Source organism: Nilaparvata lugens, unplaced genomic scaffold (genome assembly GCF_014356525.2).
Source record: "Nilaparvata lugens isolate BPH unplaced genomic scaffold, ASM1435652v1 scaffold6121, whole genome shotgun sequence".
NCBI classification, from domain to species: domain Eukaryota; kingdom Metazoa; phylum Arthropoda; class Insecta; order Hemiptera; family Delphacidae; genus Nilaparvata; species Nilaparvata lugens.
The window spans coordinates 1-19,138 of record NW_024091884.1 but is presented as its reverse complement, the minus strand read 5'-3'; the positions used below and the strand labels follow the sequence as shown (position 1 = coordinate 19,138).

The following is a 19,138-nucleotide window of genomic DNA, read 5'->3' as shown; positions in this document are numbered from 1 at the left end:
ACAAAACAATATAGATTCTGTTTTGCTCTCGTTCACCAAAAGCTTATTTGCAGAGAACCAAATATTGGCTCTGTTGGTCATAAATGTTGTTATAATTTTATTTATTTTAGAAGACTTATTTGAGCATAGAAGCGTCGTCTCATCCGCATAGAGAACAGTTTTATAATGGATGTATGAGGGAAGATCATTTATATATACTATAAACGGAAAGGGCCCAGTACAGAGCCCTGAGGGACTCCTCCTGAGACCTTCCTACAATCAGATGTCTGCTCACATATTTTCACATACTGGAATCTATCAGAGAGATATGACATGAAAATTGACAATTCATTAACATTCAATAATTCATAGTATTGCAGTTTAAACAGTGCATATGTAACATATGTTTAATGTTTCGACAATGTTTCATTTATAAACAGAATATGACATGTACGTATGAACAGAATACTCTGAATGAATTCTATGGCATACTTCTTATTATTGTTAAAATTATCTGTTTAATGTTTCGACAATGTTTCATTTACAAACAGAATATGACGTGTACGTATGAACAGAATACTCTGAATTAATTCTATGGCATACTTCTAATTATTGTTACAATGATATGTTTAATGTTTCGACAATGTTTCATTTACAAACAGAATATGACATGTACGTATGAAAAGAATACTCTGAATAAATTCTATAGCATACCTCTAATTGTTTCAATGATCTGTCAACCCTTCTGGAACTTTCCTTTTCAAGCAATGATCGCAATCTCAAAGCTGATGTTTGGAAAGACCAGAACCTGGGCTGTGAAAGAAGGCACTGGAAAGTAATAGAAAGATTAGGCAGGCATTTATGAATACGTTGATTCAAAATTATTCATTTACTCAACTAGTAACGACTATGAAATCCATTATAAACAATTGTATGCTATCTTAGACCCAAAGTAATTAGATTAGAATAGAAAGTCTTCTTACTTTGACTTTGACTTTAGAAGATCTCTGTTTATATTCTATTTTAGGTTTATAAAATTAAATAGATTGAACCTGCTACGCAGAAATGAAGAACACTACACATAATAAAAAGAAACAGAAAAATAATCATAGTAGACTATACTTCAAAGGCAGATTACATTGTTCCAAGCCTGAATGGGGATATACCAAAACAACGTATATTACGAGTGATCTAGCCTTTTTGTCTAAGAAACAAGTGAAATTCAAATTTATTTCCACAAAGTAGGTACAAACATTTAACTATAAAACACAAATGCAATTCAACACAATCAATTCAAATAAATAACATCTCTTACTAAAAAATAATAAATTGAACAATAATAGCATTAATACTTTTATTCCTAACTAGTAAGAGTTATAATGCACAATAAAACTGAATGGATTGAGGATTATCATTACATTATTATTCAACACTCAAATAGCATAAGCTTGGTGGAAATCTACTGTCATAAGTGAGAACTTGTCCGCCAATAGGAGTAGCACCCCAATACTAAGAGAGGAAAAAAATGAATATTACTATTAATATAAAATAAGTGACAGTAAGATACCTAACTCACTACACCAATAATATGAAAATGAAACACATAAATCACGATCTTTAAAGTGATAATACATTTTCACTCAGGTTTGTATTTTTGTCGCTAAAAAAATAAATCAAGAAAAGTGAATGCCTAAAACCAATTAATTATAAATATCAGAAGTAAAAACTATTCAGCATCAAGTTTTGCATCGGAAAAAATATCTAAATACTCACAGTCAGATAAGGAGTAAGTTCTTCATTTTGCAACTCATCTTTGGGTCGACTCTTTTGAAGGTGAACGCTGGAACGAAAATAATCCTTGAGCAATTATCTTATAGCTGGTAGCTATTATATTTTCAATGTATTCTATTAACAGGGGAAAATACTTATCCTTCAATAGTACTTCAATACTTATCCTATACCAAATACTATACTGGACACATGTGAGTATTGAATTTCTTTTTCGCCACACTTGGATGTAATGAGATGGTTTACGTGCGTCATATGGAGGCCGAAAGTGATTGTTTTCCGACCTGGCCGGTAAAACTTTACGGCCCTAGGGCTGTAAAATGACCTTGAATAACAGCTGATCGTGTCCGATCTCACAAAAATCATAGAGAGATAATCTCATAACGACTGCAATAATCTATATATTATGTATCGTGAATCGCGGTATTATGTATGTCTATAATATATTTTATAGATTACTGTTTCATAATTTAATATTTATTATTGTGTTTTTGATATCAAACAATAGAATAAGATGATATCTCCATAGCCTCAACAATATAATGTTGGCTGCATTGTCCATTGTCAGAAAGGTACGTATCGCAAGTATTTAAAAGTGAAGAATCGAATTTGAAATCAAAGTACAATAATTGTATCAATATTTAAAAGTGAGGTAGAGTAAGAATTGTTTCTTTTTTATTATCGAATTCCACTTCTTAATGCAATACAATCAACAATAATAAGGAAAATACAGCAGAGATCTAAAGTTTAAGGTAAGCCTACTGGTGAAACTCAGCCTTGACTGAAAAATTCCTAGTAATTTTTCCGTAATTCATTATTAAAACTTTTAGATAATTTTTCTTCAATATCAAACCATATAGAGAAAACATTAGGCCCACTCAAGATTGAATCTTCGAATGTTTTCTCTATTATTCAACTATTTTCAGAGCAATATTTTGTTGTGAAAATGCCGGCAAACCGGCTTCAAGTTTGCCGCTATTATAGTAGCCTACATACGTTACCTGACCTACAGGCCTACGCAATGGCCGAGAGCGTAAAGGCGTAATACATCAGAACTCAAAGCTCAGTGAAAACAAACATGATCTAGGTTCGAACCTCGGTCAATGACATTTTTTTTGTCGATGGATTTCGACTTTTATTAGCTATTTTTTATATTAGTTACCGTAATTTAAATTTCAATCAATTTTTTAGATATATTTTGAGAAAAACTGTGAAATATGCAATTATATAATTTTTCATCACATTATTTCAAAATAGTAATGAAAATTCTATTCATCCATCTATCCATGAGATATTGCACCAGGCGCAAAGCGCGAGCTATAAAAATTCAAACAATTATTCGAAATATTAATAGTATTGTCACTATTGTAAATTATTAATTAGTAATATTGAAATTAATAGATTGACAGTGAAAGTTGTCATAACCAAGATTCAAACTATCAAAATAGGCTGTTTGAATTATTTATTTTCATATTTATTTATTTTTTATTTATTAATATTTCTTATATATTGGGAAGTTTTTTTTGGTGTGGCGAAAAATAGCGTTTGCAACACGGGCAAAAATGTTTTTCCAGCTCTCGAACGCTTCAAGTTTCGACTTCGTCTCGAACTTGAAAACCGCGATCTCGAGCCGGAAAACGTACATTTTCGACCCTAGGTGCGAAATATACTATTACAAAGAATTTCATTTCTTTGGGAACTGTTTTACAACAGTATTTGTAATAAAATTGTTACGAAATTTGTATTCAAAAGCTAAAACATCTTGATTTCTGAAGAAGATTAGTATATTTGTGTTTTGCTGATATAGTGCGGGCCACGTTATAATGACAGTATTTGATCAACTTTGGTTTTTCTATCCTAGTTTATCACTCGACAAAGCCGGTGGTACTATCCTTTTCTAGGTCCACAACGATGCCAATTATGTTTTGACAGTGTAGAAATATAATTAATTAATGCAGAGAATCGGTATCGCTATTCTTCTATCTTTTTCCCTGCCATTATTAACGTGGACCTCACTATAGTGTTCTGTTGTGATATTGACACCATATTCCTCTAAAAATAAAATTAACTTCAAAGTGGAGATTGAGAGATTTGTCATACCAGTGGACCATCCTACCAAAATCCTCTTCATAAAATGTTGCTGCCAAATGAGTTCAAGTGGGCTATGATGTTGTTTTGGAGCTCCTCATTATTTTGGAAGCGCTGCCCTCAAAGTCATGTCTTGAGTATTTGGGGTAAAGTGGATATATATAAGTTACTAGTGACCAAGTCAGGTTTGAATGACGGGTTAACGAAATTATAATATTTGATTTGCTGAAGGAGCCGTTTGGTTACACCAGCACTGTGAGGCCGAGTTATGAATCACAACGTTTCCGGAAATAATTTTAACTAATTCTTTAATTTTCCGACACCATTTACGCACAACATAATCACTCATAACGTTTTCTAAGGGAACTTGGATCATTAGTTGATAGAATGAATTGTTGCCTTTTACTTGTCAAAGATTTGAATTATTGCCTTTTACTTGTCAAAGATTTGAATTATTGCCTTTTACCACAGAATACAAATATACCAATTTAAAATATTTAATTTAAAAATTTTAAAATTTCTATTTAAAAATTTCCAAAATTTTAAAATTTAAAAATAATTATAGAAGTTTTCTCTGCTTTTACTTGTCAAAGATTTGAATTATTGCCTTTTACTTGTCAAATATTTGAATTATCGCCTTTTACTTGTCAAAGATTTGAATTATTGCCTTTTACTTGTCAAAGATTTGAATTATTGCCTTTTACTTGTCAAAGATTTGAATTATTGCCTTTTACCACGGAATACAAATATACCAATTTGAAATATTTATTTAAAAATTTTTAAATTTTCTATTTAAAAATTTCCAAAATTTTAAAATTTTAAAATAATTATAGAAGTTTTCTCTGCTTTTACTTGTCAAAGATTTGAATTATTGCCTTTTACTTGTCAAATAATATTTGAATTATTGCCTTTTACTTGTCAAAGATTTGAATTATTGCCTTTTACTTGTCAAAGATTTGAATTGTTGCCTTTTACTTGTCAAAAACGAATAGCGCTACGCAATTAGCAGTTGGCAAGAGACTGAAATGACACGGCCATGTTTCTGAGTCCATAACTCGACAATAATTGACAATCTGGCCGCACCGATAACAGAGAATTTGGTGGAGAAAACACACTGTTCAGCTATATGAAAATCACCCCCTCCCACTCGTCTGGGCCTTATGATATGTGATCGGATGTTCGGAAAAACACTTCAAGATTGGTGAGTGATAAAAAATGTGAACGCATACTTACAATAAGGCAAGCAGAGCAGCCTGCTGAACAGCTGATAACTGGGGAAATTTAGCGCTGGAAGGATCTGAAAAATGGATACCATCCATGGAAACCTCGTCATTCAATGGAATGTTCTGTGGAAAAAGTAAATGACATTAGAGTGTTAAAACAAGCAAGGCAGTTCTCAGCAAATGAAGGATATCGAAGTTTACAATAATCAAAAATCAATTAACCAATTATTATTATAAAACAATTGAGAAGATTTTTGAAGAAGTAAAACTGTTTCATCTTTGAATGATAGATAATTTGAGCATGAACAAAAATGTTACAGTATTATAAACCGTTCTACACGGTTAGTCTCTGTATAGGAATGACCTATTTTTCAACCACAATAACTAGATGTACCCCAAATTTCATTACGTCTCATTATTTATAGTAAATTTTGTTGGGTTCTGTCAAAATGCCCAATACTTGATAAGAATACCTCTCTGGAACTATTTTCAATCATTAAATCACCATTTCTTTCTCAAATATATCTCATTTGGAAAATTATAATCTAAGATATGCTTGGTGTACCACAATTTCCTAAAGTAAAGTTCACGTTATAATGGCAGTGTTTGATTAGCAATGATATTGCTATCCTTGTCTATCATTCAACAAAACGGATAGCGCTATCTCGCTTTGCTCTGTTGCCAGAACGTCTTTTAACAATGTAGAATTAATTATCAATTAACAAAATATTTCATCTTAATTATGAAATTCTTGAAAAATATAATTTCTTGCTTAATAAAATATAATTGATTATTTTAAACGAGAATGAACAGTTAATATTACATCAATAAACCTGTATCAGCTACCGTCTAGGTATAGATGGCATTGACAAGACAGAGGATCGGCAACGTTTCTCTTCTATCTTTCTCCACTGTCATTATAACGTTGACCTCACTATAGTAATACTTGGTTGGTATTCCATGTTATGCTTAATATTCTCAATTTAATTCAGCATCTAACAAAGTGAATTATAAATTTCATATTTAATTTGTGCTGTTATGTTATTAATTTAAATAAAAATTTAATTTCAGTTGTTATAACTGAATGAATTTTATCTTTTATGTACGGTATTTTTCAGGGGTACTCGATATTTTTAAGCAAATCAACTAGTTCACTTATATTTGTCTTTTATAAACACTTCATTTGCATTTTGAAAACACGACAGGTTTCATCAAAATAAATTATTTATTTTGACACTTGAAAACGACACATGTCACACAATGATATCGACTTGACTCAAGATAAGTTCTTAAAGGATAAATAAAAGGGTACTAGTTAATTTGTTTCAAACTTTTATCTTATTCGTTCGTAACAGACTTTCAGTTTGTGATTGAGAAACTCCATAGATAACACTGATGATTCGGTTTCTACATTTGCATCAAAATCATAGATGTCTATGGCATTCTAATAACTTCTAGAAACATTCAATTTACAAATAAATGATGAAAATATATAGAATTATAATTGAAAACTATTTTTACGATAAGGTAACTAAGTCACACAGGTCGATATTGATATTATGCAAAAAAGTTTAGAAGCAGGAGGATAAATGCTAATTCAGGAGGATAATTATAAATGAGATACAGTAATAAGTTTATAATATTATGTTTAAAAATGAAATGGATTTTTAGAATGAACTTCTTGAATAAAAAGATCTCACGCAAATATACGCCTATGTGATTTTGATTATCAAATCAGAAGTGGTATTCTATATTGTTAATAAAATGAAAAGTGTAAATCATGTTGAGAACTTAACTTACATATGGAACATTTTTAACGCATTTTTCGATCACATTTACATCTTCGTTCGATAATTCTCTCTCCTTTACTTTCAAATCTATTGTGAGTTGAGGCAACTCTTTCTGCTGGAAGAATGTACGCTTTCCCAAAGCACCTGCAAAACAAAATTATAGTGAACAACAGTGGTATTTGAGTTTTTGATAATAAATCAATAAATATAGAGTGAACTGGCTGGCCCAGGTCTCGTGTCAGAGTTTTCAGGTCACACTTGGTCAAATACAAGTCCTACGACATGTCTTAACGGCAGCCGGGACAAAGTAGGCCTACTTCAAGTGTCCATCCGAAAAAAAGGGAAAGACCCGAGAAAAATATCTTGGCAGCCAGGGTTTGAGCCCGGGGTTTACTAGGAAATAGTGTAAGCTACGTCTAAACCACTCGACTACGGCCACTCCATAAGATGAATAAAATAAGATTGAATCAAAAGCGATCAAGTATCAGGAAATCATGGCATTACTCATAAGTTCAAATTACAACCTAGTCAAATCATATATTGATAGAAACTGTTTTGAAATTCTTCATATTTTCCCTACATAATTGACCGAACGTAGTGAGGTCTATGTTTTAACTAGGATTTTCTTTTGTCTGTCTGTAAGTAACGCGATTACGGCCAAACGCGTTGATAGAATTCTATGAGATTTGGCAGGAATATTCCCTTTTCAACTGCGCGTCGATGTATACACAAGGTTTTTTTAAATTTTTAAGGATAATATGAAAAAAAAGAATTACTCCATACTCTGATATCACTATATATATATCATCTACTTTGAAGATAAGATCAATCAGACTATATAATTATTCATAATCAATCAGCTGACAAGTGGATTATTCATTGCATGTCTGGCCGTGTCTATTTCTATAAGGTAGGGTTTCAATATTTTTATGATGCGTGCCCATCAGTATCAATATTCTCAAATTAAAAAAACAATTAATAGGTGATTGAAAATAAAATAAAAAATAATTAAATGAACTAAATAATGCTGAAGAAATTATAATATTCTTGATTGAAAAAAAATAATTTAAAAATAGTTGAGAAATATTTTTATCAGATGGAAAGATTATCACAGAACTGGATAAATTATACAAATTGAAACGTGAACTGAGTTTATTAACATATACTAGTAAGTGAGTTTTTGATCTTGGGTTTTGATCAAATAACAGTTTTTAAGAGTGAATTATGAATCAACTAGAACAGATGACATCAGATACTTGTGGATGAGAAAACTGCGTGAGGTCTACTGTTCACAGAACTACTAGTAGGTACTGTAGTAGTTATTAAAATAGATAGATGTCTTTCTTGACCCGTAATCATAGATGCATAAGATCACGTCAAAAAATTTAAACTCTTTTACATAATAGAGTCCAAGTCAATAATGAATTATAATATGCCTATATGTTTTCAGCGGTTGCAGGGCATTGCATATGTATGCTGAATTCAGGCAGCTGAAGAAACACTTCAACTTCATGAGCAGAGGGTTATGCAGAGCCACATATGTAGACTTGTTTTTGTTTAGAAAATTATTCATGAACGTTAATTGATCATCCTTTCTGAATTATGAATTTGTATTGGTAGTACTTTTGATTGTTTGTTGTTATTTTTTGGAAAATTATTTGAATTGAATTGAAAAAATAACTACTGATATCATTCTAACATCACAATAACATTTTATTTGATTTTTTTTTTTAAATTTGAAACAATTGAATAATCCTATACTATTAAACGAGCAATTTCTGTTTATATGTTTGGATGTTTAGATGTTTGTATTTCACCGGATCTCGAAAACGGCTCCAACGATTCTCACGAAATTCATAACATAGTATATAATATAAAGATTCGATTGCACTAGGTCTCATCCCTGGGAAAACACGCTGTAGGACATTACAAGGATAATTATTACTCATCCTTAGAAAAACAGATAATAATTATTTCGTCGTCTGTTGATCCTGGAAGTGAGTGAGCGAGTTCATGTGTGTGGAACTGTGTCAAAATTATGACTCAGCTGTTGAACTTTTGTAATCATTCAATCAGGTACTTAGTGCCGGTTGCAAAAAAGCCGGGTTATTTTCAATCCTGATTAATTCCAGTAGATCCATCTTTTTGAAATGGTCTTGTCTGATTTGGTTCACGTGAAGTTAATCATTAATAATATTTAACCGGCTTTTATGCAACTGGGCCTTTGTGAGGGAAATTTTTGCATTCATCTGCAAATTAATCTCAATTTACTGTGATTAGATAGAACATTTCTGTATGAATGTTACTATAATTTCTTCTTTCGTAATACATTTTTTATGCCTTTTTACTCCAGAGCGAAGCTCGGTCCCCGACATTTAATTATTAAACAGAATATTTTAAGATTATAAAACAAGATGTACATGAAAAGACTAGAGATAGAATTATAGCATTCACTAGAGATAGAAATTCGACTTACCAATAAAGCTCACTTCCATATCCATTAGTTCGAAAGCAGCTTTCATTTCCTTCTCTGACCTCGAAACCTGGGAATAGTTAAGGTACGCATGCGCAATTTCAAGATGCAGCTGTACGCTAAGATCCTTCACTTCACTTTTGTCAAGCTCCTCACACTTTTCGTCACATTTGTATACTTCTTTCAAGATATTCACTATGTCCTTTATCTCTTCATGAATCTTCTGAGACGGCTCGTCGAGAATCTGTTGATGTATCACCAAGCATCGCATCAGCCACCATTTGCAGCTCTAGAAAAACAAATAGTTCATCATCTTACAAGTGAAATTGAACCAGAAACAATTAATTATCATAGTATTGATAGCTGAAGAAACACGAGATTCAAGAGCTAAATTATAATATTCTACAGTATTTATAGTGAGGTCCACGTTATAATGGCAGTATTTTATTGGCATTGGTGACGAAAATAATAAAGAAAGAGCATTCATGTATTTTTGAATAAAGAGATTGATTGATTGATGCTATCCTCGTCTATCATTCAACAAAGCAGATAGCGCTATACTTTTCTAGATCACACAAGGTCTATAAATACAGGTCATGAAACCGTGTTCCTTATGGAGCGGCCATTATGTGGGGTCTTTATGGCAGTAAATGAAATTCCAATCTGCCATAGCAAAATTATGCATTATGCTTTTTAAAAACAATATTCGGTTCAGATAATATGTAAATTGGGTTTTCGATTTTTTAATATGAAATTTCAGTAATGAATGGTTCAATAATTCATTTTTTATTATTAAAAATTGTTATTCTTGTAACTTGTGTATGATTCATAAGGCATTGGGACAAAAGGGAAACGGAACCTCAAAAAGAGTTTGAAGTTCCCAATCTAAAAATCAACAATAATCAGTTCCAAGTTGGATCTAAATATTAGATTATTCAGATTATTCTGTAAATAATTTATTTTACAATTATTCAAAGCCAAGCAGTATTCTTGACGAATATAAACAGAATAACACATCATGTTGTTCATCCATAATGATAACAGCTGATAAATTTGAAATTGGGAACTAGAACCCAATAAAATGGTGATTTTGCAATGCCATCACCGGATTGCACGGTAAATAGAATTTTCATCTAAATACCGTGCCGGATTGTGTCATGACCGTTATTTATAGACCTTGGATCCACAAGGACGCCAGATCGCTTTCAACAATGTTGATATCAGAATTATAAACTGGAAATCATTTCAGGATATTCTTGATGAAATATTATCAACCATAAAAATTAATTATAATGAAAAAGGATAGTATAAGTTATTAAACTATATAAGGGGGGGATTAAAAAATATTAATATTAGTTGAGAATGATATTGTTATTATCAATGTATAAAATAAATTAAATATTACAACAGAGGAATTCTCGACGTTTGTAGAACTAATAGAAAACTCCCTAGCTATATGAATCGTATGATAAACTTTTATTTGGGAAAACTTCTTGGAAACTTGCTATGGAATTAAAATAGGTATATATTGTACAGTATCTAGTTGAACAGGGGACATAGTTGAGATTCCTTATACCATATATTTCGAAAGATATCCACTTCAAAGAAGGAAGATTTGATCTGAAGATGGCAGCTGCAACCAAAAGCAGCTCGATATTTTCTGCTACAACGCACAGTCCTTCTCCATCCAATATCAGGCTTTGAGCCACCAATAACTTGCACTCTTCCTTAGGAAGCTCAAACCACTGACTTAGACGTCCAAGGTTTTGACACTGAAATTTGAACAATACATGATAATTAAAATGATTATTTACTTGCTAAATACATAAATTCACATGAAAAAAATAAAATTGGGAGCGCTGTTTCTATACAAATTAACTACATTTAAAAAAGGGTATGCTCTAATCTACATTAGAATCGGGATAGTTGAGTAATGCAATTTGTGGTACAATTAATTTTTGAGAAAACTGTAAACCTCAGCCAAATTTCATGAATCAAAAGACTCTTGACAACTCTAGTCCGTTTCACAAAAAAGTGAGCCGCAGATCAATGCATTGATCCACGGTTCGTTGAAGGTGGCAATGGATACCATAGAGAAAGATAGCATAGGAAGATACCCATGGTAAGGGCGTTTATAATCCAAATTTCACTGTCAACTCAAGCCGATAGTTCGTAGTAGTTCTTTTTCTTGAAGCTATGTGCCAGTGTTAGTCACACAGTCACTACTGTGCCGTTCTTACACTCTCACCCGACTAAAACAGTAATATAAAATTCTATAGTGACAGTTATAGTGATAATTGTATAGTGACAGTACCGTAATAGTTATCTAGTGTAGTGTGGTGATGATAATTATTAAGTCGTGACAGTTGTATCAAGATACGAGATACATGATAATGATACGCGACCACGTGATACGTAACGGTGGTAAAGATACGTGATACGCGAACTGTGATACAGAGTCCTGGTATTAGATACAGACAGTAATAGTGTTGCATACTGTGCTGATGAACTGTGAATATATTAGATAACTGTGTTCAAGTGATTAATCTTTATATCGGCATCTGAATACTTCTTAGTTGATTGAATTACAACCTGTAGTAGAGTTGATTATCTGTTATTTTAGTGAGTCAATTCTTTCAATTATTTAGTTTAGAGTACATAAAGTGCAATTATAACTTCAAGTGTTGTCAGATCATTTTATAGTTTAGAACCAAATTGAGATATGGGGGCTGCTTATGATATCCATATGAACAAATTCTTCACATTACAGAAACACCTTATCAGAGCTGCATTATACAGGCCAAGATTGTACCCTAGTAAGACTTCTTTTTCAAGAATTCCAGGTGCTTACAATGAGGCAAACATATGTTAAAAGAATCATATTATTCATTAATAAGAATAGTGATACATTCAACTTAAGGAATAATCCATATAGTTGCGTCCCTCCAATCCATTACAATTTGATATTGACTTTACCAGCTTAAGTGTATGTAGACGTCAGTTTAAATATCAGTGTTACTTGTTTATAATAAAGTCCCAACTGATTTCATTATTAATAGAATTACAAAATCATAATGAATCTTATACTGTGGATTAGGATAAATTGTTTATTTAATTATCTATATCCATTATGTAGTGTTTCATTCTTATGTTATACATTTTAAAAAAATATTATTGTCATGGCTTCCTTGAATTGGTCTTTTTGAGTTTGTCACTTGCTTGTGATTTTGTTACTTTGTCTTATCGTTTGTAAGTATTGAGATGTGACCTGGTTCTATAATTTTAGTTATTCTAGTGGTTTGAATAAGCTCTTTTCTTTCTATTGACATGTTTGCTGTACCTAGTTGTTCGAACTCACTGCCGGCGCACAAGTTTCTTTGCCGGTAGTGCCATTTTGTAAGTTAGATATTTATTTTATCAATCTGCATTATTTTATGCAAATAAATGAATTTGAATTTGAAAAGAGCAACAAGAACTACTAGTTTTGTAGAGAGAACTTCGTAAACTAGATAGAAAGCGATGAAAAAATAGACAACAATGCTGTCCTAAAATTCATTGATTTTATAACGTAAACCTCATTGTAAAATTGGATAAATGTATTACAAGTAGAATTTTTAGTATTGTTTTGTTCATCAGTATAGTTGAAGCTACAAATATAGAATATGCCATTGTAATTCCACTACTAAATCTTGCCAATATCTCACTTAAAGCTGGTTTATTCAATATTAAGATAGGAAACCTGGAAACACTCAATGAGAACCTCTCAATTACATTTTCTCATGTGAGTAGAAATAAGGTTTATAATTTAATCTACTCACTCTGTGTTTGGTCCAGTCCAGTTACTTTGAATGAAAGCCATGAGATTTGCAATTCCAAAACATAAAACCTCCAACTGCCTGAAAAAAATACAAATTATATAGAACATATTTAGAGCTCATGTGGGCATATCTGCAATAAAAAAACTTTAATTTTACACATTCAACTAACAAGCTATCAAAACTAAAAGTCACAGCAATAAAATAGAAGAGAAGCTAAATTGAATCGAAAGAAGAAAATACTCACTTGTGATCAGATAGCGGATTAGATGTGAACTGATCGACACATTCTTGCAGTACATCACTCAAGACTTTTCTTTGATTTGGGTTTTTTGCTTTGCTGGAATATTTCTGTCCATAATGAGTTATCTAAATCTCCGCAAGGTGACCAGATAATAGTTGATCAACGCATTTTACACCGGTGTCACCACCTAGAATCAAATCAAATCAATTTTTATTCTCACAATTTACAAATAATACAGTAATTTATATTACCCTTACGTTATGAGAACTCAACATGTAGGCTAAGCCTGTGTTTGTGAGGCCTGGCGTAATTCGCTGAATTTGAAATCGATAACTAAATTAAGAAAATTGATATTAATTAAACTAAATTTGAGAAAAATACAGATTAAAAAAAAATATTCAAAGAATTTTAAAAGAAAATGAAGTTGAAAGATGGCGCTAGATTTCATTATAATATTAATGCCAATCTACGACAAAGTGTCATAAAGTTAAACTTCACTCAAAAATAATTTGCAATAGTTAAATAGCTAACTTTTATTTCTGTATGTAATGAATAAAAATAAAAATAGGTAGGTATAATTTTCCTGATTTTCATATTCATTCATAGGAAACAGTAGTTTAAATATGTTAACAGTTCAAACCAGTAGTTTAGGAAACTCAGTGTTAAGAAACAGTAGTGTGGATCTGTTAACAGTTTAAATCTTAAGTGAATGAAAGTGTGTCATCAATTTTTTATAGAAGTTTAGCGTGAAAATAAACCATGAATGATGAGGATTATCGTCATCGTCAATGCGAAGTACACTACAATGAAATCAATTAGGCCTATATATATCAGGAAAAATGACACAGTCACATCTCATATGAATGATCATAGATCATGTACCGTTCAGGAGATATGACCATTCGAAAATTTTATGTTTGCAGCTTTATAACTCACCCTGTATAGATATTTGATCGTTCATGTTCGTAAAATATTTGATACTCTTGACGCTGGTCTAATACGGAATCAAATAGGGTACTGTAATGAGGCACGTCATGCTGAGTTAGGTCAGAGAGCGGTCATAGCGGTCTTAGAAGGATGTAGCTATCTATATTTCTATTTATATCCTTTTAAGATGCCTGACTGTTATTTTTGTGCACATATCTTAATAGACATGGTGGCTAGGATATTCAACAAAATATTATCAATGATTTTATTCCTTATCAAACCCATGTTGATACTATCAGATTGGCTATCATATCGAAAAACTATCAAATACCAATAATTTAAAGTATAAAGACACATTATGATGTTTTAAAATATGCTTTAGTGAGATGCACGTTATAAATTAATTAGAAAAGAACGGCATAGTTTCCAATTTTATTTTTCCACCGCCTTCTATAGTAGATAACTGTGGTCATGTGTTCCTGCCTCCTATCTTAAGGTCTGTTATGTCTGTTCTTTTCAGAGCATAGTCTTGTATGGCATCACGCTTTGGGGTGGAGCCACAGATGTGTCACGAGTTTTGCCCATTAAGAAGAGGGTCCTGAGGATCCTCTGTGGTGCTGAGAGACGTGCCCACTGTCGTCCCTTTTTTGTGAGAGAGAAGATCCTCACAGTCTTCTCCCTCTATATATTTCAGACTCTCTGCAGAACACATGCAAATGTGGGGGAGCTTGTAACGAAGCAGAATATCCACCCACATGAGACTAGAGGGAGACAAAGGCTGGACAAACCCTACCAGAGACTGAGCAGGACTCGATCTGGCTTTGCCCATCTGTCTGTCAGGTTCTACAACAAGCTTCCGGTGGTGGCTAGGAATCTGCCTGCCAGAAAATTTCGGACGGCCTTGAAAGGTTTATTATTGGATGAACCTTTGTACACACTCCGTGAGTCTTTCATGTTGGAGAGCAGCTTGTTAAGCGCATATTTTTTGATTACTTTTGTTCTAGATTTGCTTGTTTTTGTTTCTTTTTGGACTACATGTTTTTTGTGTCTTCCTGACGTATTACTGGGGGTGTTATGGAACATAAAATAACTAGTCATCGCGGTATGCCTGATATAATATGAAGTGCAAAGACTTTAAAGTCCATATATAAAGTTTAAGAAGCTATCAATATTATTATATCTCATTAGAAAACGGTGAAATCAGCTTGAGATTAGGCACCTCTTGAAGTTTTACCATTCCGTGTTCAAAAGCCACATCCAATATGGCATCTTGCTCTTGTGGGGACACTCAGCTCACGTGAAGGACATCCTACTGTTACCGAAGAAATCTCTAAGATCAAAAACGCATAGTGATTTCAAGACTCACTGTAGTGTGTAGACTTTGAAGACCCATTTTCCGTCTATGGTCAGTATATTCTGGCATCTCTTCTGTACGTTAAATCACACCACGAGTCCTTCACAGACTTACTTGTTACTTGTTCAGTCTTCTCCGCAGTCAGAGACCGGGGAATCGTAATTTTTCCCTCATTTTTGAGGGGGTCATATGGTATCAGCTGCTCGTCCAACTCCTCCAGAAGAGGACTTCTGGATCGCTGCCATCTAAACGGTTTTGTTGAATTACGTGTTTTGAGTTCTATGACGCCATCGATCCCACAAGTGTGGGTAATGGATGAAGCAGAAGGTATTAAAGACAAGTTCATGAACACAATACCAGAAGAACCAATATTAACAAATCCCGCTGTAGACTTTCTAAAGTGAGAGACAGTTTGCCTTCAAAAACGTAACAGCTAGGTGGCTGATTGAGAGAAACTATTCTGATTAGAAGCTCTGAACGACAATTTGAGTAACCTGACGATCTTAACGCCGTCTCTTGCCAATCTTTCCAACTAAGTTTATTTGTATTTTGTGGCAATTAGTCAGAGTACGACTGTATATTTTTTGTTTTAACAATTCTATCTATCCAGGAAAACCTGATCATTGATTCGAATATCAATTATTAACTTGTAAGTATTAATAAACTATTTTTTAAAAATGTATTAGTCTCCAACTCAACACAACTGAATTATGTCTTTGAGTCTACCCATGATTTTTTGTGAGAAATTTTGTAATTGAAATTAAATATCCTGTTAGTTCATTATACTTTTACAAAGCTTAGCATATTCGAAAATCTGCTGAGTTGAAAAAGGTTTCTGCTTTGTCTATTCTTATGATAGACAAGGATAGAAAACCTATGTCAGGTTGGGGGAGCTTTGAGTTGGGGGTTGGGGGAACTTTGAGTCGAACATCGTACTCAAGAATTTGTTGAAAACCAGAATACACCCACAATATCCCTGCTTGTCATAGGAGGCGACTAAAAGGGACCCTCTTTCCAAAGCCCTTCTTCTCCTTCTTAATATGTTTTGGAACTTTTCATTTCTAGAATGGCACTTTTTCCATTGACTTTGTGTCATTTTTTTCTTTCTTTTCTATCTGTAGGCCTTCCTTGGCCATATTCTTACTTCTTCTTAGGCCATCCTAAGGTGTGATGTGGACCATGCTGATGAGTGGTGCTTTTATATGGTGTCTCTAACGGTGCCTGCAGGATACCAGGCGCCCTTCTATTTAGCCTTGCCTGAACATGCGGGGCTCTGTCTGGGTTGACTTCACTTTTCTAGCTGTTCGTGGGAACCACATGAACAAACCAAACCCCAAGGCCCAAGTTGCCTTGTCTTCAAACCCATCGGGATCTGCCCCACCAGGGCAGGTTCCTCAATCTAAGATGGGTGCATCAGGAACACAGGAAGTTTCGTTGTACTCTTATGTAGAGGCTATCAACATTGAAAGGCTTCTACTGATCACGACATGGATGATGTAAGCTCAATTACATCATCCCAACTGGAGAGTAAGGATGAAGAAGGCGGGCCATTCAGGCAAAACTTCTTGGGAGAGGTGAGGCTTTTGACCCTGCAAAGTTTCGGAGGGGCAAAAAGAAAAACCCAAGAGACCAGAGATGGGTGAAACTCCATGCACAAATGTAGGTTAAGAGGATAAGTCAAGGGTGGCCAGGCGACCTAGAGGCGATTTGGCGACCCCTTCCTCAGCGGAAGGACCTACAAAGAAGGCCAGGAGTGGAATTCACGTAGGTCACCAGAACCAATTTAGTCTGAAGAGACTGCAAGCATATCACACTGGATTGCAAGAGACCAGTGGCAGTGAGAAGTGCTCTGTTTGGCTGCAAGCAACCAGGTGATGATTGGGATGTTAGTATAGGGTAAAACTCCTGAATCTTGTAAAGGACACAGGTATTGGTTTGCCTTACTAACGTACTTGAGAACACAATAAGCTCCGGTTGAAGTGTGGGGTTCTTTGAACCTTTGAATACGTCCCTTTAAACATAGCAAATTATGTATCAGGTGCTATTTAATAACGTATATTACTATCAGGGATAAGTTACATGGGCAAAATTAGGTAACAAATGCATTTTTTGGTTTGACTACATTAGCCTATCCACATAAAAATTGTTGATTTGAGAAAGTGCCAAACACATTTGCTCAAGTGAAGAAGTGAGCTGATAATCTAAATTAGTTGAATGGGATTATCTAAACTTACTTGTTAGATATGAATTTTTGATTAAAGTATGATTAAGTTTGATTAAAGAAATACGTTGTAGAAAATTTTGAAAAAACGTTGTAAAAAAGTAGATATTCTAGAGTGTACATTTTTTAAAAAATCTAATGAGACTAAGCAATTAGATATTCTGATAAAACTAGACAAATACATAATGATTGAGTGTTAGCTCATTGAAGATTGGTAGAGATAAATACAAATAAAATTCAAATATACTATACCATTTGTAGAATAGCGTAAGAGGTTTGTTTCAATTTCCATTGCTGATTAACCAAATTGTTATTGTCTCAAGAATGTAAGATAACAAATAATAAATAAACATACAATTCTAATATTAAACATGAAACATGCTTTTCGTGTTCAAGCAATCGTTCAATGTCGTAATAAACTGAACATAACCTTAAATTTGTGAAGCATGCATTTTGGAATGATAGCTAAGTGAGGCGACGAAAATTGTGTCAATTCTCATTCCACACAGAAAAAGTGGGTCGTCGACAACTAAAAAATTAATTTTCTCAGTGATGACTGTACTGGTCACGCTGTATTGAGTCGACATAGAGTATAGATCAAAATAATAATAATTATTATTATATGATAATATATAATATATTATTGGTGGGAAAGTGGTTCAACCTGTTGCCAACTTCAGGTTAAATTCTTGGGTGACTAATATAATTATATTAACGGATGATAAGGATCACTTTATAATATACACCTTAATATAATTATATTGGTCACCCAAGATTTTAACCTGAAGTTGTGCAACAGGTTGAACCACTTTCCCACTGTAAGGTGCATATAACGACAAACTATGACGATATTATTGATTGATATAATGCATACCAACTGACCCAATTCCCATTTGACCCAACCTACCACTTGACCCAATTTTTTTAAATCGAGAAAAGCCGCGAAACCACTTGACCAATATACCATTTGCCCCAATATTATAAAACATCACAAAACATCTGACCCAATTGACATCTGACCCAACCTACCACTAGACCAACTACTGTGCTGCGCTCTCGCATGCATAGTTTATGGTGCGCAAAACATCAATGCCTTCTTGATGAGTGGTACTCCTCGACACCATGACAGTTGACATTCCGATATTTTCTGGTAGATGTCAGGACGGTCAAGACTAACCTACTATGTGGTGACATTTTGTACTACATTTTACTTTCCTTGCCCTACTACCATAGAAG

General features: G+C 33.3%; 1 protein-coding gene across 1 annotated transcript; it reads right to left on the bottom strand.

The window, feature by feature from the left end:
• Window positions 1–670: 670 nt before the first annotated feature.
• On the bottom strand, window positions 671–18,361 carry LOC120356195 (tetratricopeptide repeat protein 27-like; the record flags this gene model as incomplete). The annotated part of the gene is made up of 9 exons (XM_039445078.1): window positions 18,155–18,361; window positions 13,404–13,587; window positions 13,160–13,237; window positions 10,942–11,113; window positions 9,345–9,632; window positions 6,879–7,012; window positions 5,089–5,201; window positions 1,753–1,819; window positions 671–807 (listed from the first exon to the last, which is right to left on the bottom strand). Coding segments are annotated over exons 5-9 (719 nt in total), but the record flags the coding sequence as incomplete, so codon positions are not given.
• Between the last annotated feature and the right edge of the window lie 777 nt (window positions 18,362–19,138).